General features: G+C 49.3%; 1 protein-coding gene across 5 annotated transcripts; it reads right to left on the bottom strand.

The window, feature by feature from the left end:
* Window positions 1–2,859: 2,859 nt before the first annotated feature.
* Zscan20 (zinc finger and SCAN domain containing 20) lies at window positions 2,860–27,599 on the bottom strand. Of its 5 annotated transcripts, none has more exons than XM_037202945.1 (8): window positions 27,437–27,599; window positions 21,349–21,851; window positions 12,985–13,150; window positions 12,494–12,570; window positions 12,188–12,260; window positions 9,248–9,937; window positions 7,402–7,830; window positions 2,860–6,108 (listed from the first exon to the last, which is right to left on the bottom strand). In XM_037202945.1, exons 2-8 carry the CDS (start codon window positions 21,745–21,747, stop codon window positions 4,949–4,951), a joined length of 2,994 nt encoding a protein of 997 aa, XP_037058840.1. In that variant the 5' UTR covers window positions 21,748–21,851; window positions 27,437–27,599; the 3' UTR covers window positions 2,860–4,948. The 5 variants fall into 5 exon arrangements, with proteins under 5 accessions (XP_037058840.1, XP_028711666.1, XP_037058841.1 ...); XM_028855833.2 differs by having other exon boundaries at window positions 7,402–7,827; window positions 12,176–12,260; XM_037202946.1 differs by having other exon boundaries at window positions 7,402–7,827; window positions 9,728–9,937; window positions 12,176–12,260; window positions 27,437–27,598.
* Window positions 27,600–27,649: the final 50 nt, after the last annotated feature.

Below are 27,649 nucleotides of genomic sequence, written 5' to 3' on the forward strand. Positions count from 1 at the left end.
CTGGTGGTCCTGCAGATGTTGGGAGTGGCAAGAGAGCCAGCAGAGGGCAAAGCCAAATCGCCACTCCTTCCCAGTTGCAGGTCCAGCTCTCCTTCAAATCCTGCCCTACCCTACCCTGTAGGCTGCATGGACCCCTTGGAGCAGACTGAGGCAGGGCGTAAGAATGGTGTTTGCTCCAAACTGGAGGTAAGAGGCATCCAAAGCACGGAAGAGATCAAACCGAGGTAGAAAAGACATTTTGTGTAATTCATTTTAACTTTGGGAACTGCCTCTCCCAGCAGCTGGGAACCCAACCCAGTCTGAAACACTCGGGGAGAAGTCATTCATGTCCGAGGGACTGAGTCTAAAGCCAGGCTGGGTGTGTGAAGCTCTGCGGGGCTGTGTGTGGGCTGCTGCGTGTGCATGTATGTGATAGTCGAAGAGCTTGAAGATGGTGCAGGTGGACAGGGCTTTGCGGGCCCAGGAGTCACAGGAGCAGGGCTGGATGGCAGACAGCCGACTCCCAAGAGGCCTGGGAAGGAGACCGCCAAATCATCAGCACCCACACAGTAGAAGCGAAAGGGAAACCGGGAGTCGTCTGGGACAGCAGACTTTGACAGCACCCTGGAGCGCCGAGGACACCTGACATACCCATTTCCACTCCAACCACCACTGCAGCCACTGCTTCAAAAACTCTGGCTCCTGGGCCAGGGAAATGACTCCGCAGGCAGAGGCACTTGCCACCAAGCCGGATGACCCAAGTTTGATCCTTGAAATCCATATAGTGGAGGGAGAGAACAGACTCTTGTGGATGTGTGGATGCGTCTGTCTCTCACTCACACACACACACACACACACACACACACACACACACCCCAATCCCAATAAAGGTAAATTGTGTTTACACTTGCTCCCTGACCTCAGAGACAGTGCATACCAGCTCCCTCTCTGCAGCCTCTAACAGAGATAGCCCCACTGGGGCGGGACCCTCATCTGCTTCCCTTTGCTTTGGAAAGGGGTCAGAAAAGGCAGTCATGACTGTGAGTTCGGTGCTGGACTAGACCTCAGGGAGACTGCTTCAGGCTTCAAAGCAGCCACACACACATTTCCCTTCGGGTCTGTGCTTGGTCCGTGGAAGGGGGTGGGGGTGGTTTAGAACCCACAGCCCTACCTTCAGCAGCCAACTACAAAAGTCCCCTCCTGGTGCAACAAGCGCCGCCGTGGTTTTCCAGTCAGGGCTGAGGAGCCACCCACCGCCGTGCAGAGTGAACCCGCCGCCCGAGAAGAGGACGGTACAACCCAGACACCAGTTTACTCAGGCAGAAAAGTCATCCAGGGGATGCCTGGGGATACCGGAGAGGTGATGGGTCAGGTCCAGAACAGACATGACCTGAGTGGCTTCCCAAAGACAGAGGGTAGGGCCACTTGGGCCCAGGGTTCTCCTGGCCCCTGCTACCCTTGCTTTTGTGGCTGAACCGAGAAGACTTTTGAAGAGGGACAAAGGAAGATAAGAGAAACAAAGGCAGCGGAAGCCAGTACTGAAAATGAGACGCTAGCACAGCCCCAACAGCAAAGGAACAATGGCACCCGGATGAAGACTGGGCAGCCATGTCACTTCCACGGGGAGCTCCGTCCTCTAAGTGAGGCTTCCAGCAAGCTCAGGACTACGCTAAAAAGCCAGGGGCCAGCAGCAAGGGAGGGCAGTGTCCAGAAGATGACAAGGGTGAGGTGGGGGTGGCCCGCACTGCCTTCGAGGGGTGCTTTCCTTCACGTTTTGGTGCTTCTTGAGTTCTGTCTTAAGCACGATGCTTCTTTGACATGGAGCATAACCCCTTCCTGGTGAGCTTGCCTACTGTGCCCCCAAACACAACCCTCTCGGCCTAACCTCTCCCCCAACTTCAGGCTCAAACACACAAATAAACTGTTACTCAAAGGTCCATTAGGGATCCCAAGTTTAAAATGTCACAAACTAAGCTTACATTTTCTGCTCCCCTGTGTCTTTCTACATCTCTTCCCCATGTCCCAATTTGGATTAATGCATGCATGCAACTGATGCACACATGCTCCATCCGGTCACCAAAGACACCTCACTTTCTGCCGCTGTCCTCCAGTTTGCCTCTGAAACCCTAGGAAGGCGTCTCTTCCCCTCCACAGGGCCACTGGAGCAGTTCCAACCCTTTACTTCATTGAACTGGCACACTGCCATACAACCCAACCAGCGTCCTGACAGAAACACATGCAAGCTCCCGTCTGTTGTTGGGTTTTGACATTGCACATATGAACACGTGTCACCCTGAATCTGCCATCTACACTCCACGTATATGTGACTGTGGTGGTGTGAATGACAAATGTTCCCATAGGCTCAGGTGTTTGACTACTCGGCCCTCAGATGGAGGGGCTGTTGGGGAGGTTATGGAACTTTCAGGAGACAGAGGCTTGCTGGAGGAAGTATGTCACTGGGGGTGGGCTTTGATGGCTTTATAGCCTCACTCAATTCCAGTTTGTTCTCTCTGCTCTGTGTTTGAGGTTGAATGCTATAAGCAAAGCTTGGTGGGCCATTATAGTAAGAGCTGGACAATAGTAGTGCCGGAAATAATGCGGACTGTGGGGGACCAGCTCAAGAGGGTTCAGAAGAAAACAAGGTCTCTATTAGCAACTGGGCTATGAGATCATTTGTAGGATATTTTGGATAAGAATCTAGGTTCCTTCTGCCCATGCTCTCAGAACTTGCCCGAGGCTAAAATTAAAAGTAACGAGCTGATTTCTTTAGGAGTGTTTCAAGATAGCTTAGCATTGTGCCAGGCATAGTTAATGCCGGTAACTCTTATGCAGATCTACAACGGAAAAGAGCAAGACAGAAAAAAAAAAAAACACAAAATGTGCAGTTTGGAGAGAAAAAAGCACAAGGCAATTTAATGTGATAGCTAAGGCATGTACTGAAAGAGGGGCTGGAAATGACAGAGAAATTAGCACCGTGAAGGGCCCACCCAGCTAAGCTTCCAACTTGTGAAAGGAAAACGCCTGAGGGGTGGCTGCACCTAGCATGGCCTGGATGCCACCACCCCACGGTCCCCAATCTCTCACTCTCTGCTACAAACTTTCTGGGCCTCTACCTCCACCCAGAACCCATGCTATTGCATTCCTTGGTAATTTTCTCTAGAATGTTCTCTCCTTCGGGACCCTTCCTACCAAACCCAGACTATCTACATATCTTTTTTTTTATTGCAGTCATTGACATTTGCTGGTTTTTAGCCAAGGCTCACCCCATGACCTCTGCTCCTCAGAGATAAGCCAGGAAAGGTAAGCTGAAAGCTGACAGAAGGTAGCCTCAGGTGGACTGGTTCCTAGGGTGGGGGTTCTGGAACAAAGAAAAAGACTAGGGAGTGACCTCCTTGGGGGAATGGCAAGACCTTCCATCCACTTTCACATGCAAATAAAAAGCTCCTCTCTTCAAAGTCCTTCACAGCTATTATCCGATCAACACTTCCCACGGCCACAAAATAACTGGGATATGAAAATCATCTTCCTTTAAAAATCCACAAAAGACAAAGTCCTTGGTCAACACTTTCAAACCCTTCTAAGGAAAAATTGTGGAGGCCAAAGTGCTACAAACAAGAAAACCATTGTGCATGAGCCTCTCTGACTTGGCCTGTCTGGGTGAGTGGCTGGTCTGAGTGACCACGCTCAGCAGCTTGGGACAAGAGGGCTCAAGCTGAAATGGTGTCATGAACCTGGAATATGGAACCATTTCCAAGCCCTCTCTGTAAAGGACAATGCGTCAACACTTTCCACCTCAGTCTTGGCATTGGGGTTGGGAATGAAGAAAATGAGCCAGAGACCAAAGGGCAGGAGTGACTGAGCACTGGAGGAAGGCCGGCTCAGTAAGGCTTATTAACCTGTGATGGGCCACGGGTAATGAGAAGCAAGACTGACCTGAAAAAAGAACTCTCGGACCCATTTCTTCGCCAAAGCACTCTCCCACTCAAGACACAAGTCTCGGCTTACCTCCCTCTCTCACCCACGTGATCTAAAGACAGGGACTCCCACCATCACTTTGGTAACAACTCAGCCTTTACACAGAGCGCTTCACCGATTCTGAACCTCCCAAATCCTTCAACTGCAGGGACTCTCGGCCTCTGTATTCATTAAAGGGGTGTTCATTAGTGATTATACTTTGCAATCTTAGTAATAGTTACCAATTTCCATGTAAGAGGGCTCAGGAAAGCACACAGTCTCTCAGACTCTGGGGACACCTGAGTCTTGATGAATTCTGCCTCTCCCATTTTCAGACCAATGCAGGTCACCCAACTTTCCCAGTCCTCTGGGAAATAGGACCCCTTTGAGGGCTAAATGAGATGATACGTAGGTGGCTTGGCACACAGGCTGCTCAGGAGCAAATGTCCAGAGCCCAGCTATTTCTGCTGTTGTTAATGATTCTGCAATGACGTCATTGCTGCCCCACTTGCTGCCACATTGCCGTGGAGTACCCTAGGCACTGCTTCTCGGGTGACACCTCCTCTCACTGTGAAGTTTCAAGTTTCGCGGTGAGGATTGATCCCAACTGCAAACCACCAAGAACAAGAACCACCCTCCCTGGGTAGAGCAGTAAGAAGCTGTAAAAAGCAGAGCGAGACGTAGGGCCAGATTCAACTCTAATCCTGCATCTGCCATCTGCCTCACACACTAAGCTCTCGAGACAGCAGGTGTAAGGACAGCTAACCTAACGATTCTCTAGGGGTATTTACGTGTGTGTGTTTGGGGGGGGGACGGACAAATTACGCTTGAGAAGTACCTCCAAATCTTAATCCTTGTTGGTGTAATTCACATCCCAATTACCCGAATTTACCAAGATACTATCTCTAAGTATACACCAAGCTTAGCCGTTGGAAGGTTTCTTTCTAGCATGTTTTAGAAACGATAATGACATGTAAATACACATTATTGCTCTTCTGTTGGGAGGAGGCGTTGCCTACAAGGCTTTCCTTCCCGCGTGGGTTTTGCGGTGGGCGCTGAAGTGGGAGCTGTTGTTGAAGTCTTTGCCGCACTCCGTGCACTTGTACGGCTTCTCCCCGGTGTGGATTCTCTGGTGGATGATGAGACTGGAGCTCTGGTTGAAGCACTTGCCGCACTCCCTGCACTTGTAGGGCTTCTCGCCCGTGTGGATTCTCTGGTGGGTGATGAGGTTGGAGCGGTCCCGGAAGAACTTGCCGCACTCCAGGCATCTGTAGGGCTTCTCTCCCGTGTGGATTCTCTGGTGGGTGGTGAGCTTGGAGCGCTCGCTGAAGCCCTTCCCGCAGTCTGCACACTTGTACGGCTTCTCGCCGGTGTGCGTCCGCTGGTGGTTGGCCAGGGTGGAGCCCTTGCTGAAGCTCTTCCCACACTGGGCACATGCGTATGGCTTCTCACCTGTGTGGATTCTTTGGTGACTGATGAGGGCAGAGCTCTTAGAGAAACACCTTCCACACTCAAGACACGGATACAGCTTCTCCCCTGAGCTGGAGCGACGGGGTGCGGGGGAGTCCGTGCTCACGCTCACATTCGGAGGTTGTGTAGACAGCTCCCACGTAGAACTTCTCCAGCGAGCACTCAAAGATGGACTGTGGCCAAAGTTCTCCCCAGGCTCATTGCACTGGTCGGGAGTTCCCCCTGAGTGGACCCTCTGGTGTTTCAGTAGGTTTGAGCTCTGCTTGAAGCTTTTCCAACAGGTCCCACATGTATAGGGCTTCTCCCCTGTGTGGGTTCTCTGGTGGGTACTGAGGTTGGAGCGGTCACTGAAGCTTTTTCCACAGTCAAGACATTCGTAGGGCTTCTCCCCTGTGTGGGTTTGTTGGTGGGCCTCGAAGTGGAAGTTCCTACTGAAGCTTCTCACATATGTGTCACATTTGTAGGGTTTCTTTGTGAGGTACAGGCCTTGATGGTCAATGAGTTTTTCTAAGTCCTCCTCAGAGGAGCACTCTTCCCACGGGAGGACACTCCTCCACGCCCCTTCCTCTTCGATCTCATTCTCCTCCCCCCAGTCATGAGACCGACAAACAGCATCTGTGGTATAGTTTGATAATGCTTCAGGCAAATCCCCAAAAACATCCTGCTCTGATATCTGGTCTTCATCCTCACGCTTCAGCTCAAAACCTGAAAGAATAGACAGAAATGGGAGGTTTCTGTCCAATCACTGGTTAGCAATAATGAACCTGTATCATGTATTTTGTAAATTTGGCTAGCACAGATTTGTAACTTAGGCCCCACAACTTACAAATGTGAGTATCAGGGAAGTTACCAAGTTTGTGTGTGCTTCTAACCCTGAAAAGCTGAGGATCAGTCTGGAGTACGGTAATCCCCTCCCAGCAGCCAGGCCCACCTCCCCGGCCATTCCTCTGAAGTCTGTATTCAATAATAAACAGCTCATATCATCCTCCAGTACACTGACGAGATCATGTGTCATATCAGGCTGAACCAGTTCCCTAATTACCCAGGTGTGTCCTGGTAAAAGCCAGACTGGCCACCGCGGTGCAGGACAGCACTAAGTAAGAGATTATAGGATCTATGCAATGCACAAAATCTTCTCCTACTTGATGTCCTTCGTTCTTCTATTACATTCCTAAAGCTAGCCACCAAGGTCTATTCCCTTGTTGGCCACTTCCTCCTGAGGATGACCATCAAGGTCCAGCTATCAAAGTATTAAATCCAGCAATCAGAAGCCTCCTTTCAGCTCACCTAATTAACATGCCCAATTAAAATAAACCAACTCATCCTAACATGGGGTTTTCCCTTCTTCCCTTTATAAACTGCCCATTGCCACTGGAGAGATGGCTCAGTGGTTAAGAGCACTGGCTGCTCTTCCAGAGGTCCCGAGTTCAATTCCCAGCAACCACATGGTGGCTCACAACCATCTGTAATGAGATCTGGTGCCCTCTTCTGGCCTGCAGGCAGACATGCAGACAAACACTGTATACATAACAAATAAATCAATCTTTAAGCCGGGCGGTGGTGACGCACGCCTTTAATCCCAGCACTCGGGAGGCAGAGGCAGGCGGATCTCTGTGAGTTCGAGGCCAGCCTGGTCTCCAAAGCGAGTTCCAGGAAAGGCGGCGCAAAGCTACACAGAGAAACCCTGTCTCGAAAAACCAAAATAAATAAATAAATAAATAAACTGCCCATTGCCTATGGGCCACTTCTGTCTCCTCTCTATCCAGAGCCAAATATCTCCCCACACCAACCCCCTGCCCCGCCTTGTTCCCCTCCCCTTCGCCCTCATTTCTATCTCCTGTCTCTGTCTCTTATTTCCTGCCTTTTGTCCCTCTGGGGCAAATAAATCTCCTCTGTGCTGAGAACTTGGTCTTGGGTGGACTGTACCAACTCTAGCTCTTTCAGAGCCCCTCTTTGTACAGGCCGCAGATTCTGCCGACACCGGTGACTCCGGCTCACCTGTATCTGGAGTTTGGGGATCTGGAGTCAGAAGTTTAATGGCATCTTCATCTTCCACCTCACCCCAGACCTCTTGGTCATCAGCTTCAGCACCGCTCTGCCCAGACGCTGGAAGACCTCTGGCTTCTCCTACCATCTCCATGGCCCTGATCACGGTCCGAGCCCTCATCAGCGAGTCCAGTTCCTCATAGAAGGGACAGGTTCCTGGTGAATGGCTGCTCTTGGCTTTCCGGTAGCTTCGAAGAAGGTTTTTGAATCTGTAGCGACACTGCTCCAGCGTCCGCAGGAAACCCAGTGCACACAGCCGCTCTGCGATGGCCCCGTATACCTGGCGGTTCTGGTGGCAGGTGCGGAGCTTTTCAGAGAATGGGGACTCACTGAGAATTGCCAGGAAGGCCTTGGTCTCCTCAAAGCTCCAGTGCACACCTGCTGTCAGAGTGAAGAGTTCAGAAGTATGAGACTTACAGAGCTTTACCTGGTCATTAGGACTAGGGTCACCTATGGTGATATTTTATTTGTACTGAAATGTGATTTTTATTTTATGTTAATAAATAAAGTTGCCCTGGGGTCAGAGCTATTAGAGCCATAGCAAGAGCATGGTGGTTAGAAGAGCTAGGTAGATTTCTGTGTGTTCAGGGATACAGCCAGTATTGGAGACATACGCCTTTAAGACCTGGAGGGCAGTACTTACAGGCAGTGATGAGGCAGTCATGTGGTTGGGTTTACAACCAATTAGAAGGCAGAACAGACTATTTAAACACAGACAAACAGGAAGTAGCTCTCTCTCAGGGAAGTTAGGAGCACTGCAGGAGGTAAGATTTTATCTCTGAGCTCTGACCTCTCGGCTTTCTCTTTTACATTGGCTCTGTGTTTCTTATTTGATTGGTTACATCTACAGTCACCTGACTTCTAAATAGCTAGAACACAGGTCTCAGAAACTGTCCAAGATCTGGGAACACAAACTTGCTTCTCAGGGATATGCTGGGAAGGTCAGCCAAGGCATCCTCTCTCACCCTTTCAAGGGAGAAATAAGTGGCCATGTTTCAGCAATCGCATCAAGTGAGCCACCCCCTGGCTTCAGCTGATGAGTCACTGAGATTCATGAGAGTCTCCCTGTATTCATTCAAAATGCATCCCATCGCCTTTGTGAATTCTCCTTTCAACAACGCATGGACTCTGAATCCCCAGGGACCAGGGACATAAATGGACCTTGAATAACCAGGTGACAGACTATAGCTGAGGACACCCTTTTCTCTCTGGTCAAAGAGTGAAGGGGCGGAGTCCAGGCTCCACTCCAGGGCAGGGAAGCGACGTAACCCAAGGAGGCAGCATGGGAGCTGGGGGCCCTATGAACATGGGGCAGGGGCCCAGGCTCTGCTCCTACCTTGGGGCTCCAGATGCTTCAGTTCACGGATGTCAGTGGCTCTCCCTCTGCAAGATTAGGTGCTTGCCACACAGTGACTCGCAAGTCTACACTGTGAGCGTCTCCTCTACCTTTTACTGATTCACTTACTCTTTCTTAACTGAACTTGCTATCTGTGAATTATCGGCTGTTGTCACACACACTAAGAGACACACCTACGGGAATGAAACGATGGCTCAGGTGCCACCTAGGAGAGTCACCAGTGACACCGTGGGAAGCAACTGGGGTCTCTCCAGGTCTAGCAAGGCTTTAGAATTATTTCTCCTATAACCAGGAGATGTGGCCACTAGAGAAGAGAGTGTGGGCCTAAGGATGGTCCAGGGACTGGGCACCTCACTCTGGTGTCCCTGACGACTTAGAGTCTGAGCTCTAACCTCGGAAGCAGTAGGCTGATAGTCATCCAGTTAAAGGCCACGTTCTTACCAATGCGGTTCTGGAGCAGAGCTGGGCCCCCTGCAATCCTGGGACCCCGAAGAGACTCCTCGGTGGCCAGGCCAGAGCCCCTGAAGTCTTCCGGTGCCTCCTTGGGCTCCCAGCTCACTTCCTCTTGGTCATCCATCTCAATATCACTGTCGCCCAGTCTGGGGAGCGCCACAGCCTCCCCTGGCCCATTTGTAGTTCTTCTGATGGCTGTCCGGGCCCTCACCAGAGCCTCCAGCTCCTCGTAGAAGGGGCAGGTTCCCGGTGGGTGGCTGTTCTTGGCTTTCCGGTAGTTCCGTAGAAGGTTTTTGACCCTGTAGCGACACTGCTCCAGCGTCCGCAAGAAGCCTCGTGCCCGCAGCCGCTCTGCGATGGCCCCGTATACCTGGCGGTTCTGGTGGCAGGTCCGGAGCTTTTCAGAGAATGGGGACTCACTGAGAATTGCCAGGAAGGCCTTGGTCTCCTCATAGCTCCAGTGAACACCCGACACCTTCACATCCTCCCCATCACATTGGCATTGTTCTTCCTGGGCCCCAGAGTCCTCCTGGGCTGGTGTCTGGGCTGGTTGGTTTGGCTCACTGTCCAGGCTAGAATCTGCCATGTTCCCATTCCCAGAATGTATAAGGCTCAGACCCGAAATCCCTGGTCCTCGCTCGTGCTGGGACGTGACACCTGGCTTAGAAACCGGAACTCCTACACAAAAGGAAGAACAGACGTGACAGAGCAGAAACGACCTGTGGGACTGTGTTTCTCTAAACTGTCCCTGAAACTGTCACCCTTCTCCTGAAAGGCCAATGAGAAATCCCATGCTCATCGACCTGGAGAGAGGTGCCTACTAGCACCTCAGCAAAAATGAAAGGGACCTGCAGGTTCCTCGTTTGCTGTGCCGTTGTTATGAAATACACCATACAACAGGGTGGCTATATGGATCCACAAATGACAAACAGGACCTCAAGCAACCCAGTCAGACTCAACTCCACTGTTGGAGGGAAGGAGCAGGTGTGGGGGTTAGGGGTGTGTGTGTATGTGGGTGTGTGTGTCTGTGTGTTTCTCTCTTGCTGGGAAACTTCTGACCTCCTTTGCCACTGTTATTTATAAGACAAAACAACACTAAACGTGAAGCAAATATTGATGGGAGGGGGAGAAGGGGGAAGAGAAGGGGGGGAGGGATGATGGTAGAGTCCTTAGGGCTAATCTGTGCTGTGCTTGGAACACTTTGTCCTCTGGGCTCCTAACAACATGAGGAGATGAATGTCCCGATTTTTCAGACTGTAGCTGGTCTCAAGGATGGCCTCCCCAAAAGCACCTGGTCCTAACAAAGCACAAAGCCTTCGGTTACAGTAAATGTTTGGGGAGAGCCAGATAAAGAGTTTGGAGGAAAAGTCCTTTCAGAGTACCCTAATTCAGCATTTCTTGAAGTCGGTTCTTGTAAGCATTATTGGGATCCTACTGTCCAGTGATGTGGTGATATACATGAACCCTAATAAAATTTGCTTGAAGATCAGAGAGACAAAGGAACAAGCCACTGCCACATCTCACCTCTCCAATTCCACGAATCTTCTGACTGAACACCTGTGAGTTCTCAGCCAAAAGCTCCCCAACTGAAAAGGACTCCAGTTCCTGTCTCCTCGTGTCTTATATACCTTTCTCCGCCCAGCCATTACTTCCTGTCTCAGCCTCTCTAGTGCTGGGATTAAAGTGTGTGTGCTTCCCAAGCAAAGGCATGAGATCTCAAGTGCTGAGATTAAAGGTGTGTGCATCACTGCCTGACTCTGTTTCTCTCCTAGACTGAGTCAATCTCATGTAGTCCAGGGTGGCTTTGAACTCATAGAGATCCAGACGGATCTCTGCCTCCTGAGTGCTAGGATTAAAGGTGTGTGCCACCACTGCCTGGCATCTATGTTTAATCTAGTGGCTTGTTCTGTTCTCTGATCAGGAAAATTTTATTAGGGTACACAATATTTATCACCACATTTCCTCTTTTTTGTCTAAAATAATAAATGAAGGTTTCAACTAATATAAGAAAAACTATATACAGTAAGTATATACAATATATACAGTCAAGAATTACATTAATGGCCGGGCAGTGGTGGCACACGCCTTTAATCCCAGCACTCGTGAGGCAGAGCCAGGCAGATCTCTGTGAGTTCGAGGCCAACCTGGGCTACAGAGAGAGATCCAGGACAGGCTCCAAAGCACAGAGAAACCCTGTCTTGAAAAAAAAAAAAGTATTACATTAACAATGTCTAGTCCATTAACATTTGACAAATTCAGAGAAAATACTTCATTATTTATCCTATTTTGGCAAGTCTAAAATGTTGTGCCTAATTTACTTTCTATCCTAACTTGTATTACCAACCCAAAACTATCTTTCGATGTCTTTTGAAGTTACACACTTTACGCTCTTTAGGGGGGTGAGCAGCCCACAAGCTTCTAGTCTGTTTCACCCCATTATGACCCTCAGAGGAAGGGCCCGCAAGTGTCGGCTTTCCACATGGGCGACCTTCAGGAAAAGGTGTGCCGGCCGGTCACATGAGCTTGGAGCATTTTGAAGCCTCTGCGACTCATTGTTCTCATAGCTTCATACATTGATCTCAAGAGCTCAGCTCGTAGGAATCTGCCCCCAAAAGGCAGCTCTCCATGGGTGCTGAAGGGGCAGAGTTTTGAGACAGAGGTCTCAGTCCAGTTCCAGGCCCAAGGTGACTGCACCTGGCCACGAGCCCCAGCAGGGCCAGCTCCAGGAAGCAGCATGCAGCCCAGATCCCAACCCAGCAGACTGTGCGAGGGTGGTTACAGGAACCAGTCCTCTTCCTCCCCGGACAGTGCAGAGAATGCAGAGCTCTGGCTCCGAGGAAGAGGAAAACCCCTCCTGGGAATGAGTGGACCAGGAATGGGCTGGCTGGGCCCTGGCGGGGAGCACACTCTCCTTACCCAGGCACGCACCGTTCCCACAGTCATCTCCGGCAGGGTCCTGGCAGAGCTCCTCCTTGGCTTGTCTACTGGGACTCAGGGCTTCCTGGGACACACACAGAGAGGGCCTTAAAAATCACTGACACTTGAAAAGGAGCTGGGAACCTGACCAGGCCTAAGAAAGATCAGGACACTTGAGCGATGCCATGTGCGGGGCCACCGTCGCAGGCAGTGAGTGCCAGCAGGCCCAGGGGACAAAGGCGAACACCCCATGCCCTCTACCCCTCCGCTGGGGGAGCTCCTGGGGGGAGGGGCATGGAAAAGAAAACAGCAGTTTACCTGGGACTGGGCTGCCGCCTCCCAATCTCCAGTGCTCCCCATCTTTGGAACAGTTGGGGCTTGGGGTGTGAGGACAGCTGAAGAAGAGAGTAACCCCGTGAGACACACGCTTCAGTTCTCTAAACCACTTCCTGCCAAACGGGCACACTGGGGTCAAGGCAAGGGTGTCCCATGCCTGGTGCCATTCCTCCTGACTTGCCCTTCGGATGCTAGGACTCCCTAAGCCATCTTCAGTGGTGTGCCACGTGTGAGGTGCCTGTCCCCGTCCTGTGAGCAACGCACACCCCATGCCACACCTGCACCTTCTGTATAACTCCAGCTAGTGAGGTGTCTCCAGGCGTCCTCCTTCACAGAGCCTTTTAACTTGACTGCTAAGTAACAGCATCCATCAGACATTTGTCCTGGGGTGTACCTTGAATTCTGTACATCCTTTCTCCCATATCCCAGGCCGGTCCCTCATTCTCTTGTGTCCCCATATCCGTGGTACTTACCACTCTCTTTCAGGGGCTGAGGTGGCATCTTGGAAAGGTCGGGGTGTGTATTCAGCTGTTTCTGGGGCTGTGTCTCAGGGCAGTGAACCACTGGCTGCAGCTGGAAGCTCTGAAACTCTTGAACTGCTTCGAAGGACCCGGACTCTTCAGCACACAGCTCCAGTCCCTACATACGAAGTCAGAAAACTCCAATCATCAGCTCAATAAGGTCCCTTCAGTGAGACAGGGATGTTATTTTGTGTATGAATGTGTTCCAGGGGTTAACAGACTCTTAAGATCCAAAGAGGGTTTCAAACACAATGAGAAAGCCATCAGACTGACTTTAGTAAAGAATCAGCATTTATCCTACCAAATGAGTTCTGTCTCGTTGGATTCTGGGAGGCTGAACGAGTATTTCAAGCAGGTGATCACTATTCAAAGTGTTCTTGATTCACAGGAACAAATTACATAAAATTACATTTGGGGACATTAAATAACTTATAAGCCTTTCATAAGCCTGACTGCCTCTTTATAGTTACAATCTACAGAAAAACTGCATGTCTAGACTCAATGGCAATCCTTTCTCTCCACCCAGCTCCTCCAACCATCATCATTACCACAGCAAAGATTCTAACCCCTGGATCGGCACTGTCATGTGGTGATATATTGCGTACCCTAATAAAATTTGCCTGAAGATCAGAGAACAGAACAAGCCACTAGATTAAACATAGATGCTAGGCAGTGGTGGCACACGCCTTTAATCCTAGCATTCGGGAGGCAGAGATCCAGCCAGATCTCTGAGTTCAAAGCCACCTTGGACTACATGAGATTGATTCAGTCTAGGAGAGACTAACAGAGCCAGGCAGTGGTGGCACACACCTTTAACCCTAGTACTTGGGAGTCACACTTGCCTTTAATTCCAGTACTTGAGATCTCATGCCTTTGCTACCAGTATTTGGGAAGCACACAGGCCATTAATCCTAGTACTAGGAATGAAGTGATATGGCTGGGCGGAGAAAGTTATATAAAGTGTGAGGAAACAGAAACTAGAGCCCTTTCGGCTGAGGACTCAGAGACATTCATTCAGTCAGAGGATTCATGGAGTTGGTGAGCTGAGAAGTGGCTGTGGCTTGTTCCTTTGTCTCTCTGATCTTCAGCATTTACCCCAATATCTGACTCCAGGTTTTTTATTATAAGATCATTTAGAGTGCGAGCAACATGGTCAACACAGAAAACAGGCAGATTTAAGTGACAATGAAGATATGTGGACACCCCTGAGGGTAGATCTCGTGTTTTCAGTCCAGTGAGTAAGGGGACACCCCTGAGGGTAGATCTCGTGTTTTCAGTCCAGTGAGTAAGGAGCTCAGACGTCACCACTCCATCTCAGCAAGAAACAAGCCCAACAAATGAAAACATCAAAGCTCTTAGATCCAGCAGGGAAGTGAGGCCACACCACACATGCCTGTCCTCAGAGCTGGAGAAGTAAGAGGAACTTCACCAGAGCAAAAACCTCTGCAGGGTCCAGTGCTGGGCAGGAAAGCCCTACACCCGGGGCAGGAGCGATGGCTCAGCGGGAGAGCACCCGCTGCTCTTCCAGAGGACCAGGTCCAGCTCCCAGCACCAAGTTCCCATGTGAAACAGCTGTGTCACGTCCAGCAAAGACTCCTTCCCTGCAGACGGCTACTCCCTGTACTGCTCACAAATGTCCTGTCTCCTGTTCTGTGGTGACCCCCGAGCTGTGGGAGGGTGTATGGTATAGATGTCCCAGTTGAGAGCTGAGTACTCCAGTCTTTTAACCCTTCTCTTTCCATTATTCCCTTGGCCTCTCCAAACCACCTATATCCTAGCTCTTCCCTTGAGATCCTCCATGCCCTAGTTATCTCCATCTTGTCAACCTGACACAGCCCAGAGCTGAGGGAGTCCAGATGGGGGAGTGCCCTGACTAGATGAGTCCATGCAGACAGGGCACTTCCTTGCTGACTGGTGTGGAAGGGCCTAGCCACTCTGGGCTGTGCCATCACTAGGCAGGTCGGCCTGGGCTGTCGAGAGCAGGCTGAGCAAGGCAGAGAAGACAAGCAGGTAAGCAGCTCTCCTCCGTGGGTTCTGCTCGGTTCCTGCTTGAGCTCCTGCTCTGACTTCCCTCGATGATGGGCTGTGAGCTGAAGTGTAAGGCAATCAAACCCTCTCCTCCCCAAGTTGCTTTGGTCGTGGTGTTCTGTCACAGTCCTGCCGAGGACAATTTCAAGAGCCATGCCATAGTGCCTGCCTGAGTTAAGTTTCTGTTGTCCAGTATTGAGCCCCGAACCAGAAACTTTTGACATGCCTGGACAAGTCCTGAGTTATTAGAAAATAACTTAACATTTCCTTGTCTTTCTGCTACAGTGACCACTAGTAACAATGTTTTGTGGTTAGGTTGCTTGGTTGGGTTGCTTGGCAACTCAACAGTCCCCTGATCTTTTCCCAAAGAAAGTTTCCTGGTCTGCTTACTATAAAACCCACCTGAGAAAAATAAAATTTTGCAGCTTGATCAGAATACTGATCTTGCTGTCAATTCTTTGTGTCTCTTGTCCCTTCATTCGCCATTCCCCCTTCTAGGGTCTCTGCTGAAGATCCTGCTGGCCGGGACACAGTACCAGAAGGTTACTAACAGTCCATGGCCCTTACTAGTTTCCTGAGTTCTATGGGCACTCCAACTTAAACATGCACCTAAAGCATCCACATACAGGAGGGAACACGTGTCATTTGTCTTTCTGGGTCTGGGTTACAACACTCAAAATTATTTCCAGCTCCATCCATTACCTGTGAATTCCATAATTCATTTTCCTTCACAGCTAAATAACATCCCACTGTATATATGCACATTTTCATTATCCACTATTGTCAGAAGTATATCTAGGCTGTTTCCATTACCTGGTTATTGTGAAAACGCAGAATGAACATGGGTGAGAAAGTATCTCTGTAGCCGAATATCATCCTTCGGGAACATACTGAGGAGCGGTGGAGCTGGATCACATGGTACATCTATTTCTAGCATTGGGGAAACCTCCACGCTGATCTGCACAGTGGCCACACCAGTTTGCACTTCCACTAATAGTAAGTGTTCCCCTTCCCCCATATCCACGCCACCATTTGCTGTCAGCTGTTTCCTGTTGTTTTAATCTTAGCTATTCTGCCTGGGCTAAGATGAAATCTCAAAGTACTTTTCATTTATCTGATAGCTACAGAAAGATTCTGAACATTTAAACAAATATTTCTCAGCCATTTGTATTTCTGCTTCTGAGAATTCTCTGTATAGTTCCATGCTCCAAATTTTATTTTTTTTTTCTGGTTTGTTTGTTGCTTGGGTTTTGTGTTTTTATCTTGTTTTTGTTTATTTTTTGAGGTTGGCTGTTTGGTTTGTCTATTCTAGATACTAGCTCTCTGTCAGATGTATGGATGGAAAAGTTTCCCCCCCATTCTGTAGTCTCTTTACTCAAACGATGCCCTGTTGCTGTACAAAGCTGTTTAGTGTCATGAGGGCCCCACTTGTCAAATGTTAATCTTAACACCTGTTAAGAAAACCCTGTCTCGAGTCGGTAAACTGAAGGCGGCCCCTGCTTTCTCCTCTATCCCATTCAAGCTATCAGGTCACATATTGAGGTCTTCGGTGCTTTTGGAGTTGAGTTTTGTGCAGAGAGATGGGGATCTGGTTCATTCTTCTACATGCAAGCTATCTAGTTTGAGCAGCATCGTTTGTTAAAGATGCTGCTGTGGTGTTCCGAATGAGAATCCCCCACAGGCTCAAATGTCTGCATGTTTGCTTCCCAGTTGGCAGACGGTTGAGGATGGATTAGGAGGTGTGGCCTGGGAGAAGGTGTATCACCAGGGGTGGGCTTTAAGGTTTCAAGCCCACACCAGGCCCAGTCTCTGTCACTGTCTCTCTCTCCCCCTCTCTCTCCTCTATCTTGCTAATCGGGATGTAAGCTTTTAGCTACTGCTCTCCACCATGCCTGCCCACCACCACACTTCCCACCATGATCATGGACTAGCCCTCTGAAACTGCAGCTTCCTTTTAAGTTGCCTTGGTCATGGTATCCCTTCACAGCAACAGAAGAGTGACTAAGACAATTGTTTTTTCTCTGAGTATACTTTTTTGCTACTTTGTCAAAATCAGGTGGCTGTAGGAGTGTGGGCTTTTATCTAGGTCTTCGTTTCCATCTCATTTATCAAATGTGTTTGTTTCAATGCCAGAACCATGCTGGTTTTATTACTGTTGCTCTGAAGTATAACTTGAAATCAGAGATGGCGAGCCTTCAGCAGGGTTTGTATTGTTCTGGATGGTTTGGGCTACCCTGGATCATATGGACCTTAAGATTTTTTTTCAATTTCTATGAAGAACTGTGTTGGGATTTTGATGGGGATTATATTCAATCTGTAGACTGTTTTCAGTACAATGACCATTTTCACAATATTAATCCACAGTCCATGAGCATGGAAGATGCTTCCATCTTCTGGTATTTCTTCAGTGTCTTAAAGTTTTCACTTATGAGTCTTTGAGTTTCTTGGTTAGATTTATTCCAAGGTTTTGGTGGATATTTTTTTGGGGGGGGGGGAGGCGGGTAATTGAGAATAATCACGTGTCCCTGATTTCTTTCTCAGTGTTTGTTGTTGGCATATAGGAAGCTACTGATGTTTTTGTGTTAATTTTATATCCTGATACTTTTTTGAATGTGTTTATCAGCTATGAATAAGGATTTTTACATTTTCCTTTCCTCTCTGCTTCTCCCTTTTATCTCTCTCCTTTCTTATTGCTCTAGCTAAGAATACAAGCACTATATTGAACAGGAAAGGAAAGAGGGAACATTCTTGTCTTGTTCCTAATTTTAGTGGAAATATTCCATTTAGTTTGATGTTGGCTGTGGGCTTTTATCATACCCTTTATTATGTTGAGATATGTCCCCTGTATTCCCAGATTCTCTACAATTCTTATTATGAAGGGATGTTGGAGTTTGTCAAAGGTCTTTTCTTCATGCAATGAGACGATCATGTGGTTTCTGTACTTGGATCAATTTATGCATAAGATAACATTTATTAATTACTGTTGAACCATCCCTGTATCTCTGGGATGAAGCTGACTTGATTGTGGTAGATGATATTTTTGATGTGTTCTTGAATTTGGTTTGTAAGTATTTTATTGAGAATTTTTATGTCTATATTCATTAAGGAGAGTGGACTATAATTCTTTTTTTGCTGGATCTTTGTCTAGCATTGATTCTAAGTTTATGTGGAGAGGAGAAAGACCCAGAATAACAGAGATTCCTCACCAAAGCCTTACAGATGCCAAGCAAGCCCATGAAAGGTGTTTATACTCTTAAGATTGAAACTGCAAACTGGGGGACGGGAAGAAGGTTCAGTCAGTCAAGTGCTTGTCCCAGCAGTATAAGGACCTGGGTTCAGATCCCAGCACCTGCATTAAAAACAGTGCACACCTGTCATCCCAGCACCAGGGAGGTGGAGGCAGGAGGATCCCTGGAGCTCAATGGCCAGCCACTCTGGCCAATCAGTGAATTACAGGCTCAGTAAGGGACCCTGTCTCAAAACTAATGTGGAGAAACTATTGAGGAAGATTCCTGACATCAACCCCTGGCCTCTACAAACATGTGCATACAAACTCACTCATATGTGGACCCATCCACATGTATAAGAAATGACAACTTAAAATGTGTTATCATTTCACAACTATCAGAATGCCTGGCATCCAAACACGAAACCAAAGACAGGCAACGACAGAGACTCATGCTCACTGCTCGCAAAATGCAGAATAGTACGGCCACTTTCCGAAAGAGTTTGGCAATTTCTTATAAGACTATAAACATTCCTTTGCCGTAAGATCCAACAATGTACTTCAGTTTTACCCAATGGCATGAAAACTTACGTGCACATAAAAACCCACATGTGACATTTACAGTGCCTTCATGCCTAACTTCCAAAATGTAGACACAACCAAGATATCCTTCAGTCTTGACTGGAGGAATTGGTACAACCAGACAAAAGAACAGAACTCCATGCTAAAAAGAAAAGCAACAGCGAGCCATGAAAAGACATGGAGGGTGCACTAAGCATGCATTACTGAGTAAAAGAAGCCAATGCAAAAGGCCACAGATCATGTAACTCCACCTCTGTGGCATTCAGGGAGAAGCCACACCAGGTGATGATAGAAAGATCAGTGGCTGCCAGGGGTTGGAAGGAGGAGTTAGTAAGCAGAACACACAGGATTGTTGAGGCAGTGACACTATTATATGACACTATAATGTCATTATGTGCCTGCCCAAACCCATACAATGCATACCACCAACAGCGAGACTCAGTGTGAAGTCCATGATCTGGGTGATGATGTCAGCAGGCTCGCTAGGGTAATAAATGTTCTACTCTGCTGGGGGATGACGACGACCAGGGATTCAGGGCGTCTCTGAGGACACTGTACTCGCCACTCAGTTCTGAACTGAAAACTGTCTTAAAAACAATGGTATGCCTTATTAGAATACCCGTGGAAGAGTTGAGTCCCACATGAGTGACGCCAGATGAAAAGACAGTGGCACTCAAAGACCCCTTTCAGGGGATCATCTTAGGGCCACTTAGCCCTGAATGAAGGCACCGACCGTTCTGAGGTGGTGGCTCACCCTGAGGAACAGAAATTTCATCCTCCTACGGAGAGTCAGATGTGGCCTCCAGAGAGGGTAACGAGTGAGAGCTCGCAGCGTGAAGACCACAAGCTGCGGCACATGCGCTGAAGAAAACTCTTCCCTGTGCACCCATTGCCGTGAAGTTTGTGAGCACCCAGGGGCAGGCAGAGAAGCTGGGGAATAAAAGGAAGTCATAGGGAGAGGGACCCAGGGAAGATGCTACTGCTTTCTCTATTTTAGAAGCAGATCAACCTTTGGTCAGCTCACAGTGGTGTCTAGTCTCACTTCTCACTTTACAGATGAAGGATCAAAGATCTTGATTTAAGGCAGTCCTCATCTCTAGGTCTCATGTGTGTATCTTCCAGCTCTTTCAAAGTCGTAAGCCTTCCATTGTTTCCTCTCTGCAGCTTACGGCAAACAGCTAACATCTTGGAAGAAATGTCACAGGGGCGGAGCGTACTTTCAAAAGGCATGTGCTCATGCTCTGTTCTCTGGCTTGAAATGGTGGCTTTCCGCCAGTCAGTAAAGGAACCCCAGAGCAAAGCCACCAAGCTCAGCCTCCCTTGTCCCACTCTCACATGTTTGGAGCTTTACAATCTGAATGGACAGAAAGCCTGCCATTTACAACATACGCCTTCTCAAACACAAAGTCCTCACAACCAAATGTGGTCAAGTCTGAGGCCACCCACGGGGCTTTCTGATTGTAACAAGTGAAGAGCTGCAAGATTGTGAGGCAAAGGTTCTGGAAGGCTGCCTCAGTCTGAAGCCAGCTACGGAGTTCACTATACAGGGCAGCTGCAAGCAGGACCCACATTCTGTGTCATAGGAAAATGACATGGTATATCACAGGCCCTCAGAGTGGCTTACCAACTGTTGAAACTGTGAATGCTGAATCCGTAATACCACCTCCCTTTCCAGCTCGACCACTTCACTATACAAACTGGATATGCTACTTACCGCACTGTTAACTCACTTAAAAAACAGCAAAAGGGGAACCAAGCTTCTCAGAGTGTGGGGCTGACTGGATGAGGATATACGGAAGGGGCTCAGAACAGGGCTTGATGCGCAGTGGGTGCTCACAGAATGTCAGTGAACGCCTCACCTGAGCCTCACACTTGGAGACGTTTTAATTCCATGTTTGCATATGAAACATCAGTCCTGCAGTGGAAAGAGCTGACCTTGGAGCCCGGGATCGGAGTTTAGGCTCTGGTTCACTGCTCAAGTGACCTCTGGGGACCATCTGATCTTTAGAGCCTAATCTACAAATGGGGGAGGAATACGATTTCTGTCTATGTGCTAATGTAAGCATCCAAAGAGACCCAAGTATGTATAATGACTGTGTTAAACATAAAACATAATACAGACTAGGCACACTGTATGGTACTGGGAGACAGTTTCGATGGTAGTTAGGCATACACACTCTAGTTAGACTTTTCTAAGTGCAGATCTTGGCTCTACAACCCAGTAGCTAGTGATTTTGAACCCATTATCTATTTTTTTCTTTGCCTCCATATCCTCACTAGTAAAATCAGCCTAACGGTATCAGTCACCTTATTAAACTGTGGCAGGATTAAATGATAGAATACGACCTGCTACACAGCCGGGCTCAGTATACAGCAGTCGCTCAATGAGTACCACTATTGCAGTTTGGGGGCGGTTATGAACTCAGTCTCAGCCGCCCTACCTTGCCTAACCAGCTTGGAGAGCAGACCATGCGCCTCACCTGCCGTCGGGCAGCCCAGGCCTCCCGGTGCCAATCCTCCACCAGGGCCACAGCCTCCTCCCCGCTCTCGGGGTGTCGTGCCTGCACCCAGGTCTGCACCTCCCTGGGTAAGATGGACAGGAACTGTTCCAGAACCAGCAGTTCCAGGATCTGCTCTTTGAGGCGGATCTCAGGCCTCAGCCAGCGACAGCAGAGAGCCCAGAGCTGACTGAAAGCCTCATGGGGCCCAGCCGCGTCCTGGTATTGGAACTGCCTGAAACACCGGCGGGAAACCTCGGGGCCAGGGACACGGCCATGGACCTCCTTCTGGGGTTTGGAGATTGGTCCCCATGAGTCCTCTTCTAGTTTCACAATCAGGAGGTCTTCAGGCTCTGGTGGAGGTGAGGCCACAGCCATCATCCGGCCTGCAGGCTTCACTTTGGCGGGGCTGTCCTCATCCAGGGACTTCCTGCATTGGCAATGTGTCCTTCCAGGGACTCCTGGGGAAGGACTGCTCCCCAAGACTGTGAAGGCAGAAAGACAAAGGGCTGAGTGAGCAAGAGGACCCAGGAGCATCACTTTCCTCACTTCTATCAAACCTCCTACAGCCTGTGAAAGGCACAGAAAGACTCAGATACTCCACTGCAAAGGGCGGGAAGTGAGACCCTGATCAGGTGTCGAAGCCAGCACCTAGCTCACTTTACAGACAGACAGCACCATGTTACACCCTTCAGGACACGCCTAAATGTGAAGGCGAGAACTCTGGGCCTCTGAGCCCAGTCCTGGTGTGGCCTTCCTCCCTTCTACACCATGTCTGAAAGCTAGCCTTCCCTCAAGCTGGTTCTGAGAGCCACCTCCTCCACGAGACCTGCCTTCTGAGACTTCCTGAGACTCGGTGTTCCTCTGTGGATGGTCATCTTGGAAAATCCCCCTCACTCTCGGGTCGTCGCACACATCCGACATTATTTACCATCTCCAAACTTAAGTTTCTCAAAACTCCAGCAAGGCGGTCTGCGGGCCTCATGACTCCAACATTTCCACTTGACTATCCCCTAAGTGCCTCATGTTCAATGGGTCAGAACTGAATCCATCATTAGGTATGATACCTATAATCCTAGCAATCAGGAGGCCGAGGCAGGAAGATCCTAAGTTCAAAACCAAACTGAGCTGCAATAGCAAAACTCCGAGTCAAAAACCAAAACCAAATAAATAAATAATAAAATGCCGAGTTTGTCATCTTTTATGGCAAGCCCCTCTGTCTTCCGGAGCTCTCCATTCAGTGCAAGGCATCACTTTCCATCACCCTTTCTTCCAGATGCCGCACCTGGTTCACCACGAAGACCCGGCACTTAACATCCTCAGTGCCACTACATCCTCGGTACCACCAATACCACCACAGAACACCTCATCCCATCCTGCACTTGCCCTCCAATGCATGACCAGGCCATCTCCCTCCCCAGCCCTCACCCTAAAGTCCAGTCCACTCTGCGGAACACCTGACTGCCTGGCCTGCCGGTCCTCCCCACTGCTCCCTGAGCCCTCCACAGAGCCACCACCAGTCAGTCCTTCCTCGCCTACCTACTTCTCTCCTGAACCTGCACGTTTCCCATGGGGCCTTCCCGTTCCCTCAACAGGACTTGTCCTCAGTCACCAGCTTCCACGGCATCTTGGGCGCTCCCTCGCAACCATGATCACCCTACTGTAAATACCATACCGGCCAGACCCCAGCTTCCCATGGCTCTAGCACAGTGCTCAGCACACGGAGGAAGCGCAAGAAACAGGAAGTTGTGGATGGTGAACTCGTGAGGTCAGGATCCACTAGACAAGGAACAATTGGTTTCCTGCCCATGTCAAAAGGGTTCTTTTCTCTCCGACTTCCACCTTTCCATGACACCATCTTCTATAAGACACTGTGTGGACATATGCATGTTGGCATCTAAGGTGAGGACAGCCTCCCTGATGGCACCCACACTGGCTTCCCTTAGAAAACAAGCTCTTCATGGCAAGTCTGATAACATGAAAACATGCCCAACCCAAGGAGGCCATTGTCTGCATCTAAGCTGGAATGGCACAGCAGAACCCAGAGGTTCTGGACGATGGCATCTGGTATTCTGGGTCATCTGACTGGGCCGTATGGAAACAAGACAAAGGTAACAACAACACACACACACAAAAAAAAAAATAGAGGCTGGTCATAAAGACATCCATGAACTTAGGAAGATGCTTGGAGAAAAATGCATGGCCACTGGGCTACTCCTGGCTCGTCCCTCTGCTACCAAACCACCTGTCACTTCCTTCAGGAAGAGTTCCTTGGTGTGCCCTTGTCATGCCCTACCCGCATCCCTGATCCTGTTCCCAAGACAGCTGACACACACCTCTGACAGAAATGTTCACCCATGCTTTGTCGTCGTCACCTGTTCCTACACTAGCCAATGCCACCACACTGTATCACAAAGGCCAGAACAGTACCTCATATGTGATAAACAGCAGAGCCATTAAGGAACTTTGATATCTTATATTAAATATATGAATCTGTTATATCAAAAGTCTAGAATGTCCATGAGTTAAAGAATTGACATTTCAGTCCGGGCGGTGGTGGCACACACCTTTAATCCCAGCGCTTAGGAGGCAGAACCAGGTGGATCTCTGTGAGTTCAAGGCCAGCCTGGTCTACAGAGCGAGTTCCAGGAAAGGAGCAAAGCTACAGAGAAACCTGTCTCAACAAAACAAAACAAAAAAAGAATTGACATTTTGTAACTTTTTGTATAAACACCTTTTGCTGATACACTAATCCAAACACTATCTGTCACTATCACACACAAGGACTAACCCATCAGGCATTCAGAGAGTACCCATTATGTGTCCTGGGAGCTACAGACCCAACAATAACAGTAAGTCAGCAAGCAGACTCCTATGCTCCTGCAAAAAGGCGACATCCATCAGGCAATGAGCAGCCAGCCACCAGTCCCAAAGCCAGAGCCTAGAATATTTTTTTGGTGGGGAGAAAGATCCTAAATCCTCTAAGGTTCATTTCAAATAGATGTCAGAAACCCCTGGGGGATCATATACCAATCTTCTCCATATGGACTACGGACTCCTGTGGGGGAAAGGAGGTCAACACAGTCAGCCAAGAGCTGGGCAGGGTCAGACTCTAGGCCTGAGGCTATGAGGTGCCTTTTATCTTTTATCAGCACTAAGTACATGCTAAGCACTCTCCATCCATATCTGCAAGGAATCCTCCAGGCAAGCTCGTAGAGGGCCATTAGTGCTGAGCTGAACGTCACTGACCTGTAACTCCCGCGCCACACAGAGACCAGAGAGAGAGAGAAGGGACACTATTTAAGTTTCAGAGTCGATTCCATCCGTGTCTGTTCCAGAGTGGGCACATGGCGCTGACCCCTCTGTCTCTGCCACTCTCTGCCTGCTTTTAGTTTCCTGAGCCTTTCCTGTCACTGAATGGAAGTGGGGTGTCTTTCCGACAGCTTTATACCAGACCAAAGTCGACTCTTCTGCCTCCTGCTCACACTAGGAAACCTGGCTGTGTTAGTGCGCTTTTGACAGTGTGCTGACTGAAAGAATTGGCTCCTTACCTAAGGCTGCCCACGCTGTGATGCATAGAGGAAAACCGAGCTGGGGGGGGGGGGGGGGGAGTACACTACCAAATGGCAGTTAGGACCTAGGCCCAGGTCAGTCTTCTCCCATCATTTTCCTCAATCACATCCCATAGCCTCATACCGGCTAGAATTATGCTATGGGAGACAGAAAAGACATCTGGGGAACAGTAAGAAGATGGACTCTAGATCTGCTTCTGCTCCTTCCATGCTGTGTGACACTGGACAGGTCAGACAGCCTCCTGTGGCTTCCCATCTGAGCTCTCGCCCCAGGCCAACTTGTACACAAGGCCGGAATAAGCAGGCAGAGGAAGTGAACTGGAACAGCTGAGTAAATACATGGAATGGGTAGGGACTGTGACCAACCATGACGCCCTGAGGGGATGTAGGCTCAGGATGTCCCCAGTTCTTCTGCCTTTTCCAAGAGAAACTAGACCTCTAGAGTTTCAAATGCTGGCAACACTAGAACTGTTTCAGACACCATGAGGATTAAAGAAAGCACGATAGTTTCTTCACCCCGCAGGGGCTGCCATTGCGTCTCCTCTTAGCTAAATAAACCACCACAAAGGTATCTTCCAAAATCCAGAAGGACTCAGAAGGGGCACAGGCTTCCCAAAAGAGGGAGAGGTGCTTAATCAAAATCAGGGCCACCAGAATTCATAGTAAGAAATTCTCAGATTTAATTTTTTTTAATTGTTTTTAATTGGGACTACTTAGCCATGGGAAAGCTGAGCCAGGACTTGGCTCCTGGGGCACTGACTCTGAGTGTGGACACAAGTTCTCTCCTCCACTGGCTCCTGCAACCATAGGAGCGGGGGAGAAGATTCTCCCTGGGACCTGAAAAGAAGACCAGATTGGTTGGGGACCTCCAAACAGTAAGGAACTGCGAGTTCCCAAAGCTTGTTGGTTCCACTTGGCTGAGTTTCAAGCTATGGCTTAAAGCAGGTGGGAGTCACACGTAAGGACTCAAACTGGAAACAGCAGAGAGACCTCACTTAGCACAGCAACTGGAGATAACTACCTAGAGTAGTCTGCTGAGAAACCCGTTCTGCGTGAAGAGACAGTTGTGATGAATTAGCAATGGCTACATGAATCCCTATGTGTTAGCTACATGTATCCCTATGTGTTAGCCAAGCCTGGCCTTAAACCCCCATCAGCCACTGCTTCTGCCTCAGCTTACAGCCGGATGGCAGGAAGACTGAAGCTCACAGGCCTGGAAGTCCATAGCCTGGGATAACAAAGCTCACCCTGACGATCGCTAGCCCACATTCGCCAAGCATTTACTCATTTGCTTGATCTACACTAGGTGTTTACTGTTCTGAGCTGGACAGAGGGAAATGGAGATGAGCCCAACACTTCCTGTCCTGATGGTGTTGTCTACTGGGAGAGACCAAAAAAAAAAAAAAAAAAAAAAAAAGTCACATTTATATTAATAAAAAGTGGTAAATACAGTATGATTTGGGAGCTGGGAAGTTGGAGGTGACAGTTTGCTTAAAGGAATTCAACAAGAATTACCTGTTGAGTAGGTTCTTGAGGAGTTCTCTTCAGAGAATGGGGGATGGGGACAGCAGAGATAGGACATAGAATAGTGGAGACCCAAATGGCCCACCCAGGAAATGGGGAAAAAACTTTTGGCAGCCTCAGAGTGTGGTGTGTGTGAGAAATGGACTGCAAAGGGAGTTATGAAGACACTATAATACCAGATTTCACCAGTGGTGGATTCTAAGCGGGAGGACCGAAGGTACAATCAGACTTGAGTGCTCAACAGCACTGGCTGCAATGTTTGTCGGAGCTGGAGAAACGAAAATGCGGACACTTCTGCAGAGACCCTCGGAAGACAGAGGTAATTTTAAGAGATACTAAAGAAAGCGCAAGACGCGAAACGGCATGGATGGGAAAGAATGCAGGAGGAATCTGCTGGTAAAACAAGTAGGCCGGCGGGTGGGTGGGTGGGTCAGTAGAGGGTGGGTGGGTCAGTAGATGAAGATGCCTTTCGCTGGACTCAGGAATGAGGAAAGAAGTACAGGTTTGGGGCTAAAGACAAAAGCGAGTCCCATTACAGATGGCAGGCACTTGGGTGTGGAGAATGAAGAACGAGTTTAAGGTCAGACTTCCAGATCAGGGCCTCTTCACTTCTTTGCCAGGGCCCTTGGGATCCTCTCTCCCTGTGCTCTCCAGACCCTAAGGTGACTTCCTTACACGGCAAAAACCCATCCCTTCCACCTCACCTGCAGACCTTTGTAAGACCCGCCTCACTGCCGGCCCCTCCAACTCACTCTTCGTCCCGACCCCTCGGTGACCCTGCCCATCTCCAGACGCTGCATCCTCTGCCCGCCCTCTACACGCGCACACACATACACACACACATACACATACACGCACGCACGCACGCCACTCTCCCCTCTCACCTTCCCAGGCCCCCCAGAGTACCACCACCTCCTAAGCCTCCAGCCCAGCGCCTGAGTCTCAGCTGCACCCCATTCGCCACCCGGACTCACCCACGGAGACACCCACTTCACAACAGGGCGGAAGTGCTCCCAGGCTCGTGCGGGGGACGCTGGGACGAGGAGTCCTGATGCCGCTAGCCCAGGAACCGGGTCTCCGAGACTACAACTCCCAGAAAGCATCGCCGGAGCACCGGTGGACAACTCCCCCTGTCGGCCGCCTCTCAGATGACGTCAGCCGATGAGTGCGTCATCTTCTCATAGGCT

This window comes from Peromyscus leucopus, chromosome 2, assembly GCF_004664715.2.
Source record: "Peromyscus leucopus breed LL Stock chromosome 2, UCI_PerLeu_2.1, whole genome shotgun sequence".
NCBI lineage: Eukaryota > Metazoa > Chordata > Mammalia > Rodentia > Cricetidae > Peromyscus > Peromyscus leucopus.